Source organism: Toxorhynchites rutilus, chromosome 3, assembly GCF_029784135.1.
Source record: "Toxorhynchites rutilus septentrionalis strain SRP chromosome 3, ASM2978413v1, whole genome shotgun sequence".
In the NCBI taxonomy this organism is placed as follows: Eukaryota; Metazoa; Arthropoda; class Insecta; order Diptera; family Culicidae; genus Toxorhynchites; species Toxorhynchites rutilus.
Genome location: NC_073746.1, coordinates 41,388,691 through 41,406,339, shown reverse-complemented (window position 1 = coordinate 41,406,339; position 17,649 = coordinate 41,388,691). Strand labels below are relative to the sequence as shown.

At 38.8% G+C, this 17,649-nt stretch overlaps 1 protein-coding gene across 1 annotated transcript; it reads right to left on the bottom strand.

Annotated features, from left to right (window-relative positions):
* Positions 1-371: 371 nt before the first annotated feature.
* On the bottom strand, positions 372-16,019 carry LOC129778244 (uncharacterized). The gene is made up of 7 exons (XM_055785022.1): positions 14,850-16,019; positions 1,638-1,938; positions 1,363-1,576; positions 1,038-1,310; positions 885-984; positions 567-821; positions 372-504 (listed from the first exon to the last, which is right to left on the bottom strand). Exons 2-7 carry the CDS (start codon positions 1,909-1,911, stop codon positions 439-441), a joined length of 1,182 nt encoding a protein of 393 aa, XP_055640997.1. The 5' UTR covers positions 1,912-1,938; positions 14,850-16,019; the 3' UTR covers positions 372-438.
* Positions 16,020-17,649: the final 1,630 nt, after the last annotated feature.

Here is a 17,649-nt window from a genome sequence, read left to right as displayed (position 1 = left end):
ACGCCCTTTTCAAAAGTTACCCTTGAGTCAAAAAAATCCCAAATGCTGTGGAAAACTCATATTTCCTCATACCCAAACGGAATACAAACTTTCGTTCGAATTAAAAATACAAGTTTTTAAAATCGGCATTCTTAGCTCGATTTCATTCGGAATTGTACATGTATTTTCTGGAGTAACGAGATTATGATTTTCTTTTGTTCTATTCTGCTCCATTTCGGTTGGCGCATATAACGATGAATGCTGTTGGCTATTAATCTCGACTTTTCAAACAAATCAACAGACTTCGCATGGATCATTTTAATTTTAATAATTCTGAGAATAATTTATTTTCTTCGTTCTGGAACGACTAGAATAGCTATGATCAAAATTACATCCAATCTAACCGTATTTTTGTTTTATATCAAACCAAAACCGAAAAATCTCACATTATTTCGCACATTACAGGTTGCTTTTACTGAGGGCGTCTTTCAGCACCAGATAGTAGGTGTACGACAAATTGACCACCTGGAAAAAGAAAGAAAAACAGTTCCGATTCGGTTTACTCATTACCCCAATAAGCTACTTACACTTCCAAATTTCTCGATTCCCACGAAAAAAAATTTTGCCGCGGTAACGCCCGTCGTTCGCTGGGAGCGTTGTATAATCAAACGATAGTATCGCTGCAGTTTAACCGAATCCTCGTACCAGGGTAGATTGTAGATAGCTTTACCGACTGATTCCGCCTCCCGCGTTAGCTCCGAGCCGAGATAGGAGAAGCCGTAAGTTTCGATCACAGATAGCCAGAACGGAACCATGAGGTTGAACAGTGTAAAGGTGACGGTCTGTGAATACGAGTGTCCTTGGATTGGGATGAATGTCTACAGAAATCTTACGACATGTTTTACCGTTGAAACATACAGCATGATCACGCACCAAAACATGATACAGGTCATAAACTGCATCGCCATCGGAAAATGAACAATTTCCTCCACCAGTTTCGTAACTCTGAAATGTTGGGGTAAAGCCAAAATACACATAATCATTGAAGCTCAACCTACTCGAGAGCACTCCCGTGTAACTGAATTATCTTCACCAACTGCCCGACCTTTCTGCGTGTATAATCCGCTTTGTTCTCCGTGAACGGCTGTTGGCTCAGGCCGTGTATTTGAACACAGATCAATCGGTAGGTTAACGAGCTATATTTGATCATGATTAGCATTGAAGTTACTTTGATTACCGAAATGAACGCACAGTAACAGTACACCACTTGACCCAACGCCAGAAAGATATGGTAGTGCACAAAGTTGGTTCGGATTTGCAGCCCATAAAATCTACGAAACACTCCCTCAAGATTAGTGACTCAGAAACAATTTGCAAACTTACTCTTGCTCCATTGGCAGTTCGAAGCGTAGAGGCTCCACTGTGTAGTTAGCAGTGGAGGAATAATACCGTAGGTATGTGGTCGTAAACGCAGGGATAGTGTAAATGAACGGTCCGAAACAACAATTGATTGCGTAGAACTTGGTGAATTTTTCATTCTTCCTGTTTTGCTCGCAAATCATCTTGTAGCATTCTCGCGGTTGATGTGAGGCCGTTACTGAAATGGACATTCACTCTCTTTTGGGTCATTCACATCGAATAATTGATTGCGTACTCACCCTTCTCGAAGATCCCACCCAGGATGGTAACCATCCGCTGGAAAGCCGACCGCTTGATGGCGAAAATCGCAACCGATGCGTACAAATTAACTTGGAACAGCAACTCGCTAAATCCTTTGGCGATCTCGTCGAACCGATCGCTTCCCATTCCGAGGAAAATCTTCGGGAAGTGTATCATCATGATGCCGCACCCGAAGGACAGATAGAATCGGTAGGAGTTCCTCATAGGGCCCCACATTCCGACCAGCTCCATCAACCGCAGGTTGAAGGGCATCACTCGCAGCTCGTCGGGAAGGTTCTGCTGGAAAGCACTTTCACTCATAGATAGCGGATGGTATTTTATTGTACACAAATAGAATGTGATTTCGTTCTGATTTTCGTTGTTTCGTAGGGTGATATAACTTTCTCTATAGCCGGTTCACGTTGCACACCTTTGTCGAGATATGCTGTGTTTTATCGAAAAGCTCAAAACATAGTGACTGTTCTCAATACCGGCACAGTTAGCTGATCACATTCAATGGTCACGTCAATGAAAACATGCGTGTAATAACCCTGTTTACCGATCAATTAAATCGATTGAACTTTTTTGCATTACGGTGTTGATACAGAGGTACATGTTTCAGCATTACATTTAATTTCTACCAATTAGCATCGATCGATGCACTCCGAGGATTCGATGTCATTTCGAGCGATTCGATTTCTGAGAACGTGCGAGCTGGATTGCGTTTGGTGAAATCGATTGCAAGATAAAAAGTGTGGGTTTTCAAATCAAAACTTAAGTTCTGCGGGCATAGTTGTCACGTAAACATGTGCTAAAATATTACTTTAAACTTGCGGAATCCAGGAAACAGCTGTTATCCAGGATAATAGTTTTATTTTGATTAGGAAACCAATTCAATTGGTAATGAAACGAACCTTAATGATCATCCAAAAATTGTTCGCGACAATTACAATTGCTTTCTGATTAATATCTGATATCTCACGGAAAGGATTGCAGGAAAATAGAAAAGTTTCCATTTTCTTTGGTTGTACTTTGGTTGTAATAATAAATATTTCTCAGCGGCTGTTGCTTCATTGAAAAAATTAAAATACGTATTCGTGTTGCCTTGAATACGAATATCAGGATAAAAAATTCACAGAATTACTCAATGGTCGTACGAAAAAACTCTCGGCAAAAAAGTTAACGAGGCAAAAAATCGAAAAAATGTTGTGATTTGTGTAAACTTTAGCGTTAAAAAAATATATAGTGTTGGGCCCAAAACACGACCTCATTGTTGACATAGGACTACGAAATTGCTTCAGTCAATTCGGTTGAAGGTGTGAGATATTATTTCAGAGTGAGAACAAATTTGAGAATTAAATCTTCAGTAGAAGTATAGTTTTTAACACACTTTATAAAAAAATTTGCAAGTTTTGAGATGACTTGAAGATATATTCGCAAATTAACATATTTCCACAGTTATTAGGATTTCATAAAAATGAAGGCATGTATCTGTGTCTGGAATCACTTAAATCTACATTTGAAAACCCATAAAACCAACAATGTATGCGTGTAATGCAATAACAAATACGCTCTGCCAGAGCGTTTGAAAACCGACGCTGTGGATAAAGTCAACGAATTTTTGCCCCGGATTTTAAAATACGGTCAAGATGTATGTGTTACATCTTTCATTCCCAGCACACTGTTGATCCTCCGAAGCCAATGCTAATGTTCATGTTTTTCAAGATTATTCACTTGACAAGATTATATCAGTACCCTTCTTCGTCTGATTTTCTGATGCAATTGCAATCCTAATTTTTCCTGATTTTCATACATTACTATTGTGTAGATCGGTATCAGGAACATCCTCCGTACCGGGGCGAGTTCGGCCGGTTTGCTAGAACACTTCAAGGCCAATTGCCCGACACTGTGCTCATATGAGTGCCCGGACACAGTATTTTCTCCCCATCACTGAATGCAAGCTTTTTCCAAAGCTATCAAGTAGAACCGCAAATACAATTTGTCTTTTCCAGCAACAGTCAATGTTGCCACATTTTAATCTGTACCAGAGGGGTTAAAAATCTTACCCATCTGTACTTTTACTTCCAAAAATCTGTACCAAAATTCTGTACGATAGAAAATATTCATTGAAAAAAAAATCCATTTTATTAGCATAAAAAATACTCATTTATTTACTACAAATATCACATTTATATTTCACTCGTCACTCGTGTGTTTGATGATGCTTATACATAGTTTTTCTGAACCTAGATTGCATATTATCATTTATTACAAATTGCAAGCTGCCGCACCAAACGATACTGCGGCGTAAAGTAATCATGTATCTTAATGTAACTTTGTTCAAATGCAATGAGGTACATGGAGGTGGAGCAGTAGGCAGAGTATATTTGTATTGCTAAACAAAATATGGTGTTGTCGTTATTTGCATTCAATATGGAATGTATATGGAAAAGACGAAACAATATTTAAATAACTCACAATTTGATGATGTCGTGAGTAAAAAGGCTCATGAAATCTTGTAACTGATTGTTTTTTAATAGATGATAATTGTATTGTGACTTACTTCCATCATTTAAGGATCAAAAACAGTATTATTCTCAGTCCTCGGAAATAGCAGAATTTTCAATGAAATGTTGCTTAATTGTAAACTATTTTCCTCAAATCACATACACCTGTACTGGGAGCCTTCAAAATATTATCACATCACCGCTAAAATAACGAAAATTTGTTTGTTTCTATGAAGGTGAAGGTGTGAAAATGGCACACAAAATATCACTTATCAAAAAACTTTTTCGACATCATTTCACGAATATCCACTACGCACTGTCACGTGGATATTCGTGTACATGTGATATCATGTGTACCAAAAATAACGAAAAAATCTGTACCTTTCCAGATAAAGCCTGTCCACGTTAAATTTCGGACACCAAGATGATGCCAGTAAAACAAAAATTCACGTAATACAACAAAACCGATTGTTTATTTCAGTAAAATAGACTTATATCTAAAACAAGGAAAGCTTACTTCGATGTTAATTACGTTGTCTGTAAAATTTACGAACTTTCTTTGGAACATTTGCAATTAGGTTCCGTACAGTATCCTCAGATATGCTATTCATGCGGCGGCGCTTTTCCATCTTCTCTTGAAATCATTAATGCCATTCGCTTTCTTTTTAGTTTCGAATAGTTTTCGCTTAATCAGAGTCCAGCACTTTTCCACTGGGCGAAGTTCTGGACAATTCGGTGGATTTGCTGTTTTTGGCACATATTTGATCTCATGTGTATTATACCATTCCAGGATGGATTTTGCTTAGTGACAAGAGGCCAAATCTGACCAAAACAACGCTGGAGAGTCGTGGCTTCTTATGAACGGTAGCAACCGCTTCTGGAGACATTCCTTCTCGTAGACATCTTTGTTGATAGTGCCGGTAGAGACGAAAGATTTGGATTTTCGACCACAACTGCACATGGCCTGCCAAACCAAGTACTTTTTGGGGAATTTAGACTGCTTCTTGGTCCGGAAACACTCGGCTATGACATTCCCTCGCATTGCAGTATAAAAAGCGAGACCCGGAAGCTGTTTGAAGTCTTCGAGAACATGAGATTCATCGTCCATTATGGTGCATGAACATTTTTGCAAAAACTGGGTGTAGAGCACCTTAGCACGGCTTTTTGCAGTGAAATTTTGCTTATCATCACGATTGGGCACTTTTTTCACTTCGACGCCTTCAGTCCATGCCTCTGCTTCACTTTTTCTACATATGATTTTGATTTTCCAACCTTTCGAGCCACATTTCTAACTGAAAGGTTGGGATATTTCTCAATAATGGCAACCACCTTTCGGTCCATCTGTCGGAAGCATACTTTTCAATTTGTTCCGCTTCCAACCTTCCGATCCACAGCTAAGCGCTGGTCAAACGATTTGCACACACTAAACACGGTACTCTTCGGCAGTTTTAGCTTTTTGGAGAGATCGCGTACCGACAGTGTTGGATTTTGCTGCCGTTCGCGCAAAATGCGTTTGCGAACTTCCGCTTGATTCGACACCATTTTGACAAAAACTGAAAAAGAATGTAAATATCGAAATCGAAATAAAGAGGAGGGTTTCAGCTGTCATGTAAGTGAAATATTTCATAAACTACACTGAAAGAAAAGTGTCCGAAATTTACGTGGACAGGCTTTAAATCTGTACGTGTGGTAACACTGCTCGAGAGCGGTTAGCTTTAGGATAAAATGATATAGTAATTTTTTTGTAGATTTCGTTTTCCAATAATACTTCTCTTAAATAGTTACAATTTCGCTAAGTATTGTAACTTCAAAATTTAGAAAAAAATCATATCACCATTGCACAATAGTCCATGAGGTGCATTTAATTGGAAATTAGCATTTAAAGCTCGACAGTTATTCTCTAGACAAAAACTGTCTTCGAAAAAGTTGTCACATATGATAGAGGGTTCATTTTTATGTTGTCAAAAATAGGGTGATCAAAATTGTCCATGAAATGAGAAATATAACTTTCTTATCTTTATAGATAGAGGCAAATACGAGGGTCACTATTTATATTTCGGGAATAGGAACAAAAACAAATAGTTAAGCTGCGAATATATTTTTATTGTTTTTCAAAGTACTCGCCACGATGATCGATACACTTTTGCATGCGCTTAAACCAATTTTCAAAGCATTTATTCCAATCGACACGAGCCTTTTTTTTGAGCGATTGTCAAATTATGTGGGATCCAACGTGAACATAATTTTCGCACAACTAAGTGTTCATGTAAAATCGCATATATTCTGGTGGAACTAATGCTTAGGGATGCCTCAATCTCACAATAGGTTACATGACGATCTTGCTTAATCATTTCGTGCACAGCATATCGATGTTTTCTGGCACTACAGTCGATTTTGGACGACCTTCACGAAACTCGTCGGACAGCGAACTACGACCACGATTGAATTCACTATACCAGCGATAAAAAATCATCGTGTAAATCGTAATCATGTAATCGATGTAAAAAATCATCGCACGAAAATGTTCACGATTCAGTTCCATTTTTTTACCGAGACCAAACTTTCAACTAAATATAAAATAAACAAATAGCGTCCGTATGACAAAATGTTCTGAGTACGTATATCGTCAAAAATGTCAAACTTTACGATGGAACTGTCAGATGGACTCACATGACATCAGTGTTGCCAATTCCCGAAATATAAATAGTGACCCTCGTATAATTCGACAATATTGTGGCACATATTTTTTCATTGCATCTGTTTATTTTTATTACTAGGCTCATCTAGCAATTCAGCTGTAACAGAGCCAATTTTATCGTGTACATTTTTTCTCATGTTGTATATTACATAGCCATATAGGCGTAGAAGTATTCCTCTCTCATCGATACACACAGGGTTGCCACATATACAGAATATTCTGTTTTTTACAGATTTCTCGCCAAATTTCAGATACAGAATCTGTATATACAGCACTACAGATTTTTAGCAAAGATACAGAATTTTTTAGCAAAGATTCAGAATTTTTAAATTCAATTTTAAATATTGAATTTATTACAGTGCATACATATATACCTTGATTTATATAATTGTTTAACGCAACGTAACGAGATGGCTTTCGTTGGAGGCAGTTGTTTAGCGAAATCTCGAGAGATTTGAAGACTATTTTATCGATCCAAGATAAGTATGACCATAATCAATCCGCCAATCGTATATTGGTTCATTCAAACGATCCTATGACTATACCGATTATGCTGTCCTAAACATTGTTCTACTGCTCATCAATAACGTCAATAACGCACTTATCAATCAGAATATACATATAACACGGGTAACTTATGTTTGGAAAGCTACGTGCAACGATTCGCTGATGCTGACCTTGATGTGAAGATTCTGAAGAAGCTGATTCTTCATGTGATTCTGAAGAAGCCTGAAGATGTTTACGTTGGTATTAATGAAGAAGAAGCGGAAAAAGGATTGGATGCAGCTAGGAAGCTTCAAATCGATTTGTCGTGACTTCTATATTGAACTCGTGAAACAGATTTCAAAGCGATATGAATTCAGAAACCATCAAAATTTCGTCAAGATGCAAAACCTTAATGATTTGATGCGCCAATTTCCTCAATTCGTTGTAGCGGGTAATACACGTCAAATCATATGCTTGGATAACGAATTCAGGCTACTCAAAAGGAATCTCATGGAAGGAAGGAGAGTTTTGTATTATAGAGACTTTAAACTTTTTCAGTTCATTCGTCTCTAGGCTTGAGAAAGGCCCTTGGAAAACTTTACTCTACTCCAGTACTACACCTCCACCCTCATTGCCTTGAGAAAGGCACTCGATCCCTCGCCGTCCAGCTCGTCCAGCAACGATGTTGTCCATTCGGTGTCCACGCAACGAATGTGATCTCAAGGGGCATAAATTGACTCAGATATAACTGTTGGATGTTGGATTTCTGTATCCATTGCTAAAGTTGTTTGTAAGGCCCTTTTTGATAACATTCAGCAGCGTATGTTGAGTGAATATTTTTGCTTTACAATGTCAACAAAAAAAGTCCGGAAATCGATTTTCAACCACAATTCAAGAATCTGTAAGCGGAGTACTATGCATCGGCTCAAGGAGGAGCTTCAAGGATGAAATTGACGAAGAATTTGAAAGGAAAGTTCAACAAAATTATGTAAAAACATCATCAGAGGATTAGAAGAAAGCCTTTTTATTATTTATTTTATTTTGTTGCATTAATACGGCTTCAACAACCCATAAAGAAGAAAAATATATTCAAAATGAAAATGAACCTTCATTTTCAGTTTTTCCCTTAATTTTTCGATACAGATTTTTTATACAGATTTTTTGCTAAGCATACAGATATAAAGATATTTTCAGAAAACTTTACAGAATCAAATGTGGCAACCCTGGATACACATTTTTATCTATTCAAAATTAGCCATTTAGGCGTAAGAGTATTCATTCCTATTCTATCGATACACAACACAAGTCGCATTTTTCGGCGTAACAATATTCCTATTGTTCGAATGTTCACAGTTGGACACAGCGGAACTTTTGATATGAGGCTTCCATTGTTGTGTTTATAAGGCACCAATTACCGATACAGAAGATCGATCGTATGTGGAGTGACAGGCTAGGATCACCATCACATGATGATTAATGCATGGACGTTAAGGGGGAGTGGCGCAAAGCGGTCAAAGTTTAATTTTTTTGAAAATCGAAAAATCACCCAAGGAAAGCAAAGCAAATCGGGGTGTGCGAATTTTGACCACTTTGCGCCAGTCTCCCTTAAGTCTGATTGAGCTGATATTTTGCATAGGGTGTTTTTTCGAGGTGGTGAATATTTTGTATGGGGTAACTTTTTGAAATTCGAGATGACCATTTTCATTGGGACCCTAATGGACGCAGTAGCTAGAATAACACACAAAGATGGTCAAGTTGAGGGCCCTAAGTAGCTCATGATTGTTCGCTTAGTAGCGGACACGCAACCAATTAGGCCAATTGGACTACGAATGTATGTATGTTTGAGTGTTCGTTCCTGATCACTGATTGATCTGAAATTTGGAACATACCTTTAATTCTATTGCCATCATAAAACTGCGTATTCCATGATCTTGAAAAATTCTATTTGGCCGCCGCTAAAAAATGGCTGAATGACTTGACTTGGAGAATACACTACATTATCAACAACACAAACATGAATGAAGGAACGGATGTGATAACTATTAACTGTTACTTGTCTAATTATATTCTAGCTTTTAGTACATTAATCCGTATAACCTCAAAAGCTGTTTTATTTATTTTATTTTCTAGTTTTTAGTAAATTATCTATAAAACCATTCAACTTTTTTTTAATTTTTATTTCTTACCTAACTTTCTTCGGAATATTTCAATTATTTACTGTATTCTATTAGTCAAATCATTTTATTTGATAACAATACAGGGTAACTTCGATATAACGTACATTTTACTTTCAAAATTGTACGTTGTATCGAATTGTACGTTATATCGAAACATAATAAAGAACTCAGAAACGAAGCTTATATTACTTCATTGTGTTGCTGTTTGAGTAAGGTTAATGGATAATTTCAACTAGAAGACGAAGCCAACCTTTCTCATGATGTTTCTCTTCGTACTGTTGATTAAAATTTGATTCATTTAGAATCCGGAATCACAAAACAGTTGTACTTCGGGATTGGTTAAAAGTACAAACCAAGCTTCAGAGTGTAGCTCCAGTTTGGCCTAGTTCAGGCGTAAAACGTAGACGCGAAGATCGCCCTGATGTCGATGTACCAATGGCAAAAGGAATTAAATCGATAGATTTGAGCGATCTCTCTGTTCCTTCCATCTCACCTGCTGCGCCTCCGGTTAAGTTTTGGCTGTATTTATCGCGTTTGAATCCACTCATCTCTGATAGCGACGTGCAAAACATTGTGTCCCGCTGTTTGGACACCGTAGATCCAGCTGAACTTTTCCGACTGGTTCCTAAAGGCAGGGATACTAGTAACATGACTTTTGTGTCATTTAAGATTGGTCTGGATCCTAGCATTAAGGATTTGGCACTTGATCCGGCCTCATGGCCAGCCGGGTTACAATTCCGAGAGTTTGTTGACCTGGCAAAAAACTAATTCATCACAGCTCTGCGGTTTCTGACGTCACCACTACATCACTGGCCCCGGGACACTCCGTAACAGGTATTGAGGAAGCCCCTACACCGCCCAACTTAGTCTTCTAACGCCAGTCATTATCGTCGTCCCGGTCCTACAGTTGGTGTTGGTAAAAGCTTCCTACCTGCAACAGCAGGCAAGTATAGTTGTCATAACGAGCTTCTGGTACTTGACAATGCTTCACCTTCTAGCAATTGCTGCTCATCCTCTTTTTTGTTCGATGCCTCTACATTGAATCCGGGACAACCAGTAACAGGTATTGAGGAAGTTCCCTCGCCACCCGCCCCAGTCGTGCCCTTTATCAACATCTGCCATCACCATTGTCCCGGTCCTGTGGTCGGTGTTGGTCCAGGGAGCTTCCGGCCTGTAAGTTCAGGCGAGTATACTGATAATTCTGAACTTTCGGCACCTGAAATCCCTTCGATTTCCAGTTCCTGCGATCGACGTTCCTCGAACCTCCGGATTTATTATCAAAATGTGCGTGGATTGAGGACCAAAATAGATGCTTTCTTCTTGTCTGTTTCCGAAGAAGAATTTGATTTGATTGTCCTGACTGAAACATGGCTGGATGATCGCATTTTCTCAACGCAGCTTTTTGGACCTTCGTACGCCGTATACCGAACCGATAGAAGTCATCTGAATAGTCATAAATCTCGTGGTGGAGGAGTACTGATTGCTATCACGAGGCGACTAACCAGTTATCTTGATCCTGCCCCTATTTCTCTCCTACTTGAGCAACTGTGGGTTTTTTGGAAATAGCACGGCTAATAATGATCCTGAGAAATGCAATTTGTTTGCATGTCATTTCAAACGAGTGTTCAACAATTCCTCAACCTCTGCTATGCAAGTTGCAGAAGCTACCAGCGGACTGCCTTGTGATGAATTCAACTTCGACATTCCTCACTTTACAGAAGAGATGATGAAAACCGCAATGCGTAAATTAACGCTCTCGTATGCCGCTGGGCCCGACGGAATACCCTCAGCAGTCTTGAAGCTTTGTGCAGATGTTCTTTGCTCTCCGTTAACAACGATATTCAATCTGTCGGTTCAGCAAAGCGAATTTCCAACCCGTTGGAAATTGTCATATATGTTTCCGGTGCATAAAAAAGGCGACAAACGCGATGTTGGTAATTACCGCGGTAGCACGTCCTTGTGCGCATGTTCTAAGCTGTTCGAGATAATAGTAAATGGATCTTTGTTTGCTTGTTGCAAATACTATATCGACACACAACAGCACGGTTTCTACCCAAAGCGATCGGTATCCACCAACTTGGTGCAGTTCACATCGTTTTGTTTACGAAGTATGGACTCGGGATGGCAAGTTGATGCTGCATACATGGATTTGAAAGCTGCTTTCGATTCAGTGAACCACGAAATTTTCCTCGCTAAACTGGATAAGCTCGGTGTTTCATCAAGAAGTGTTAATTGATTCAGATCCTACTTATTAGATCGCTCAGTTCGGATCAAGATTGGCCTCTCAGAATCGGAGACGTTTTCCAACAATTCTGGAGTCCCGCAAGGCAGTAACCTCGGGCCGCTATTATTTTCATTATTTTTGAATGATTTTTCGTTGCTGATACCTCCGGAATGCCGTTTCTTTTTTGCTGACGATGCAAAAATGTTCAAATTAGTCAAATGCCATTCGGACTGCCAGGATCTGCAAACTTTGGTATGTACCTTTGCAGATTGGTGTTCCAGAAACATGCTGAGTGTCAGTGTCGAAAAATGTAACATGATCTCCTATCACCGCAAAAATCAACCGATCATCCATGACTACATCCTGTTTGGTTGTCATCTTGACCGAGTACAACACCTCAAGGATCTCGGAGTTATCCTGGATAGCGAACTTTCTTTTCGGAATCACTATCACGATATTGTTGCCAGAGCCAATCGCCAATTGGGCTTTATATTCAAAATTGCCGACGAATTTCGCGACCCACTGTGTCTCCGATCCCTGTACTGTTCACTTGTCCGATCAATATTGGAATCAAACTCAGCAGTATGGTGCCCCTATCACACCAGATGGATCGCCCGTATTGAAGCTATTCAAAAGAAGTTCGTCAGATACGCCCTCCGATTTCTTCGTTGGCGCGATCCTCGGAACCTGCCACCCTACGAGGATCGTTGTCGTCTGTTGAATATTCAACCACTTGAAGTTAGACGCATAGTCGCTCAAGCTACATTTGCTGGGAAAATATTCTCAGGAGACATTGACTGCCCACCACTGCTGGCTCAACTGAACATGTACGTGCCTGAAAGACCATTACGCCAACGTGATTTTCTGCTGTTGGATCCACGAAGCAGAAATTATGGGTTGCATGAGCCCATCCGTTCGATCTGTCAGCATTTCAACGACAATTTCAATCTCTTCGATTTTAATATTTCTGCCAACAATTTCCGACAACGGCTTCTCGACCTATTTCGTACTGCTGGCCAACTAAGATTAGCATAAGTTTTTTATTCATTGAGACAACAATTGTCAGTTGAATTGAGAAATAAATACAAATACAAATACAAATACAAATACAAATACAAATCAAAATACAGATAATTAATTATTCTTTCAGAAAAATACTATTCAAAAAATTATTCCTTTGGACTTTGAAAATGTGTAACGTTATAACGAGGGTACGCTATATCGAAGTTTCCCTGTATTGAAGGGAATGCAAAAAATACATTGTCGGCTATTTAGTGGCGGTTACCTTTACGAATTTATGTTGTTCATAATGTAGTCTATTCTCCAAGTCAAGCCATTCAGCCATTTTTTAGGGGCGGCCAAATTTAATTTTCAAGCAGTTTTATAATGGCAGTATCATTAAAGGTATGTTCCAAATTTCAGAACAATCAGTGATCAGGAACGGGGTCAAATTTCAATTAATGTGGGGCAATCCTACAAACACTCAAACATACAAACAAACAGGGCAAGCTGAATGAAACCATTAAAAAGTAATCAGTTATTTGCGGACTGTGGCCATCGTGGATTTGAATTTTCCATGATCTGCTATGTTCTACTAGTCGAGCACTTTCATTCTATACCCATATTGATGTGGTTTTGAAAAAAAATATATATATTTAGCGCCACTTTGTGGCGGCGGCCATTTTGGATTTGCATTTTTAATAAATAACTGAGTTCTACTAGTCAATCCCTTTCATTTGATACAGGTCAGACTTGATTATATACAGACTCGATTATATGTGATTCGATTATATACAATTTTGGACTCAATCATATACAGTTTGGAAAAAAAATTTTTTTTTTTTTATTTCAAATATGACTTATTTTAAAAATAAATGTAACCTTTCAACGTTAAGATGAAATTTGATTGGTTATCACATGTGCAGTGGGGAAAAATAGAAATTTTTGGAGATTTTGCTTGATTTTTTACCAGAAATTCTTTATATCGATATTGCAGCCACATTAAGAAAGATAGAATTTGGATGTCAAAGAACAAATTGTAGAGCGGTTTGAGAGCTTCAATTTAATTGATAGGAATAATCCAATTAGTACAATTTTTAGGATAATAGTAATAATAACACATTAAAAACTTTTAACTTTTAAGTTTTTCACTTCCAAAATGTTATTAAAATACACTAATTTAGATGTTCCACTACTATTTCCTATACTAAATTTCCTGATCTTTAAAATGAAGGCAACAGATATGTCTTACGTAGCGTACTTTTTAATGTAGAGCCAGTTTGAGGCAACAGAGTCCGAAACACAAAAAAAGTTCTATAACTCTGTCATTGTTGAAATTCGAACATATGCGTAGAAGGATTTTTTTCATCAAATATGATCGCCTATCACCTCCTGAGAGAATCTGGATAAATTATCGTTTTTCATGTGAGAAATGTGTTTTCTGACTTTAAGGGGATGAATCAAAAATCAAATTCCTCTTTTATATTCAAAAAACAAAAAATACATGCCAAAAAAACGAATAAAAAACAATTTTTTTTGGCTCGATTTTCCGGAGAATTCGATTATCCGGAGTGAAAAAAAATCAATACTTCGGATAATCGAGTCTGACCTGTATTTCTACTGAGCAATCATCAGGTACATTTGACTTTCAAATTTCTTCATGTTTACGAACGTGCGGACCACGAATCAATTACAATTCACAAAGTTCAAATAAGTTCACAGCCTTGTATGCTTCTTGCAATCTCTGAAGACTTGTTGTTGTCTCCTTAATTCGTTAGGTAATGTGATGTGTTCCTAAACATACAAAACAAAAACTTTGAGTTCGCAGGAATGTTCACAAATTATGTCACTTTTCGATCACATTGTTTTCCGTTTAATTGTTTATATTTTCATATAATCACTTCTCTCGCTGTACAAAAGGAATATCACATGTTTCTTGTCATTTGTGAATATTGACTCCAATTGTTAGAACAAACGTGTTCTTCAGTAATGTACCAGTTTCATTCTCTGAAACATTCTACCATTCACGAAAAAACTGTTCAAAATTAACGAACCATAAATTATACAGGTGATGAGTAAATCTGAGCATCGTAACCAAATTTGTAGAAAATGAAACTTACTAAAATACAGCGATGACACTGGATCCAATAACGATGAGTAATCCAAAATATCCGATATATCCACTTTTTTCCTTAAAAAACAACTAACACTTCCATATGGTCGCACATCTAGGCACCGAATCACCTCAATTAGCGCTCCCATAGCCGATCACATCTGAGTACACAAGTAGCACATCTCTCTTCACTATATTTTCGCTTCAATTTATCGCCTCATTTATCCAAACAATGAAGCTTCTCCAATCCGGAATGGGATAGGTTATGGTCGTCGATGATGATGAGATCTCGTTCTTCCACATTTAACTATGCGAACGCGATTTGGTTTCCAAGAGAAACAGAATGCACAACCACCGCTAGTAACAAATCATACGTTATTTGTTTTCATTTTTCCACTCCGTCTCCACCCACGTCTAGTGAAGAACTCTCCGAACGAAGCTTATGTTGGAGCAGTAAGCAAACAAACATAAATTCCGGCTTTTCTTTGGCATCCATCGACGGGTTGTTGTCGGTTCTAAAATACACAACTTTATGGCTTTCTGTTGTGGGGCATAAAAAACTACACTTCTCGCTATCCTCTCGAATTCCCCACAATCACAGGACAAAATCACATTGAATTTTCTTCCCCGAAAACCTCTTTCATGCTCGAATTTCACGAAAACACCGCCACAAGAAGACTACGGCAACATGATTCCTTCACTGGTAATCCAATTCCACTGCCCACAGCACTACTCGCGCTCATATGAACGTGTTGTCGGTTTGATTATCCTCGCAGCATCCGCCGTCGTCCGGTCCGGTCTCGCTACTAACGGCATAATCATCCTCTCCTTGGCCAAGCTGCACACCTTCGCAGCAACAATTCATTAGCCACTGGAAGCATGTTCGCTGCTGTTCGGCATTCCAAGACCAGAGCCGCCACCAGCTCAAGGTCCACCCGGGACCACTACTGCCCGCTCCGGCGTCGGCGTTGAACATTTTTCCGCCAAAATGAAAAATGATCGGACATAAAAAACCAAAAAACACAAAAAACCTCTGTCACACTTTCCGTGCCCCTTTCTCCACCCCTTTCTGTGCGAACGCACAGGTGCACGACACTTCCGCCACCGAGCCAATCCAACCGACGGAGCGAGGAAAAAAACTAGTGCCAACCGAAAATCCGCATCCTTCGCGAGCGACCGTCCTTTCGCTACTGGCGGGCGGCTGAGTGAAGCTATTTCCACCCGTTGGTTTCCACATTCGTGGATACGAGTGGCAGCTCGCTTCGTGTTGTTTATGTCCTGTCGGCAGCTGAGTGCACTTCCTTCCGGGGGGGGGGGGGGGTGTCAGCTTGAGTGTACGTAGGGATGGAGGAAACATGGAAAATAAATGAGTTCTCAGTGCGTAACAAAAAGCAGGAGAGAAATGATAATACTCTCGCTTGTGAAGTCGCAATCGGAGTGAGTGGACTGCGTTCACAGTGCTATGATAGGCGGAATTCGAACATAGCAAATACACCTTGCTATAATTTGCTATAGATGAGCACTAGGTGTGGTGTTTTTTTTGTTTCTATTTATAGCACTTTTTGTTGTTCTGCTATTCATCTCTAGGGGGGTAGATGCTCAACTTAGTTTCACACTGACACTTTCCCATCTCTCGAATGTAGATAATAGAAAGGATTCAAAAACGTTAACTATCTATGTTGCAATATAGAACAGTTTAAATTTTTCAATGGCTAATTATGTTAAAATAGAGCTTACAACTCATCACTGTTTGCTTGTTTCGTCACAGAATGTAATTTCCCATAAGGATAACCGATACCTCCATTTTTTTCAGATAGAAGTAATTTTTTGAAAAATTTCCGATGTCCCCTGTACACATTTGTCATTTCTTTCGTTTCGAGTAATCCCATAACTGCGGAAGTCGCTTTGCTGTCAAAACAAACAACAAAACTGAACCGATCAGCAAACAAGAGTTAAGCATGGTACACAAATGAAGTAACGCTAAAAATGCGGTTTTTGGACCATTCGGTTCGAGTCCCTTGTTTTGAGTTTTTCATCCAAGTGAGATCCGTCATGGTCATGCGGAAGTATTAAATCTGCTAGCTCACGGGAAAGAGGAACTATCCGACGTTCAACTCGGTTGAAAGCACAGCTTCAGCATGACCAAGGTGCCCTAGCTTTCATGTGCACCCTGCGAAAACAGACGGAATTAGCTTATGTTTAACGGGCATGACAAAATCATGGTTCGGTAGATTAGTGTGATATTCGAGATCTTGTCTCAGGAGACACAACTCATTCGGTCCCAGAATCGATGCTAGCTGCTCAAGCATATAGGGACGCATGAATTTATTTATTTAGGAATAAAAATGGAATTTTGTTACGATCACATAATCAGAAGTGAGTTCCACTTTAATCTACGATAGTGATTTAACAAAAAAAAAATCCAAAACTTCTTATTTTGACCCATTCTCACCCCCAACGACGATACATGCATTTGTTTGGTTTTATGTAATTCAAAATCTGAGCCATCCAATTATATACAATTTGCAACTATCCATCCTCTCACCTCTTAAAGTGTCCACATAGTGTATAGATTCCCTCCTCATGCTTTGAAATTATTGTTACAAGTTTTCATTCGTTTCCTTAAAGGTATCGATCGCACTTCCATTTATTTCACCTAAAAACATAAATTTTTGTATTCTATCAAAATTCGAGTTATACTTGAAAAATGATCAACAGATACTATAGAATGGTTCATGAATAGGTGAAGAGAGGTTCTGTAATGATTTGAAGTCGAAGAAACATGGGAGGTCCTGGAAATATGTGGA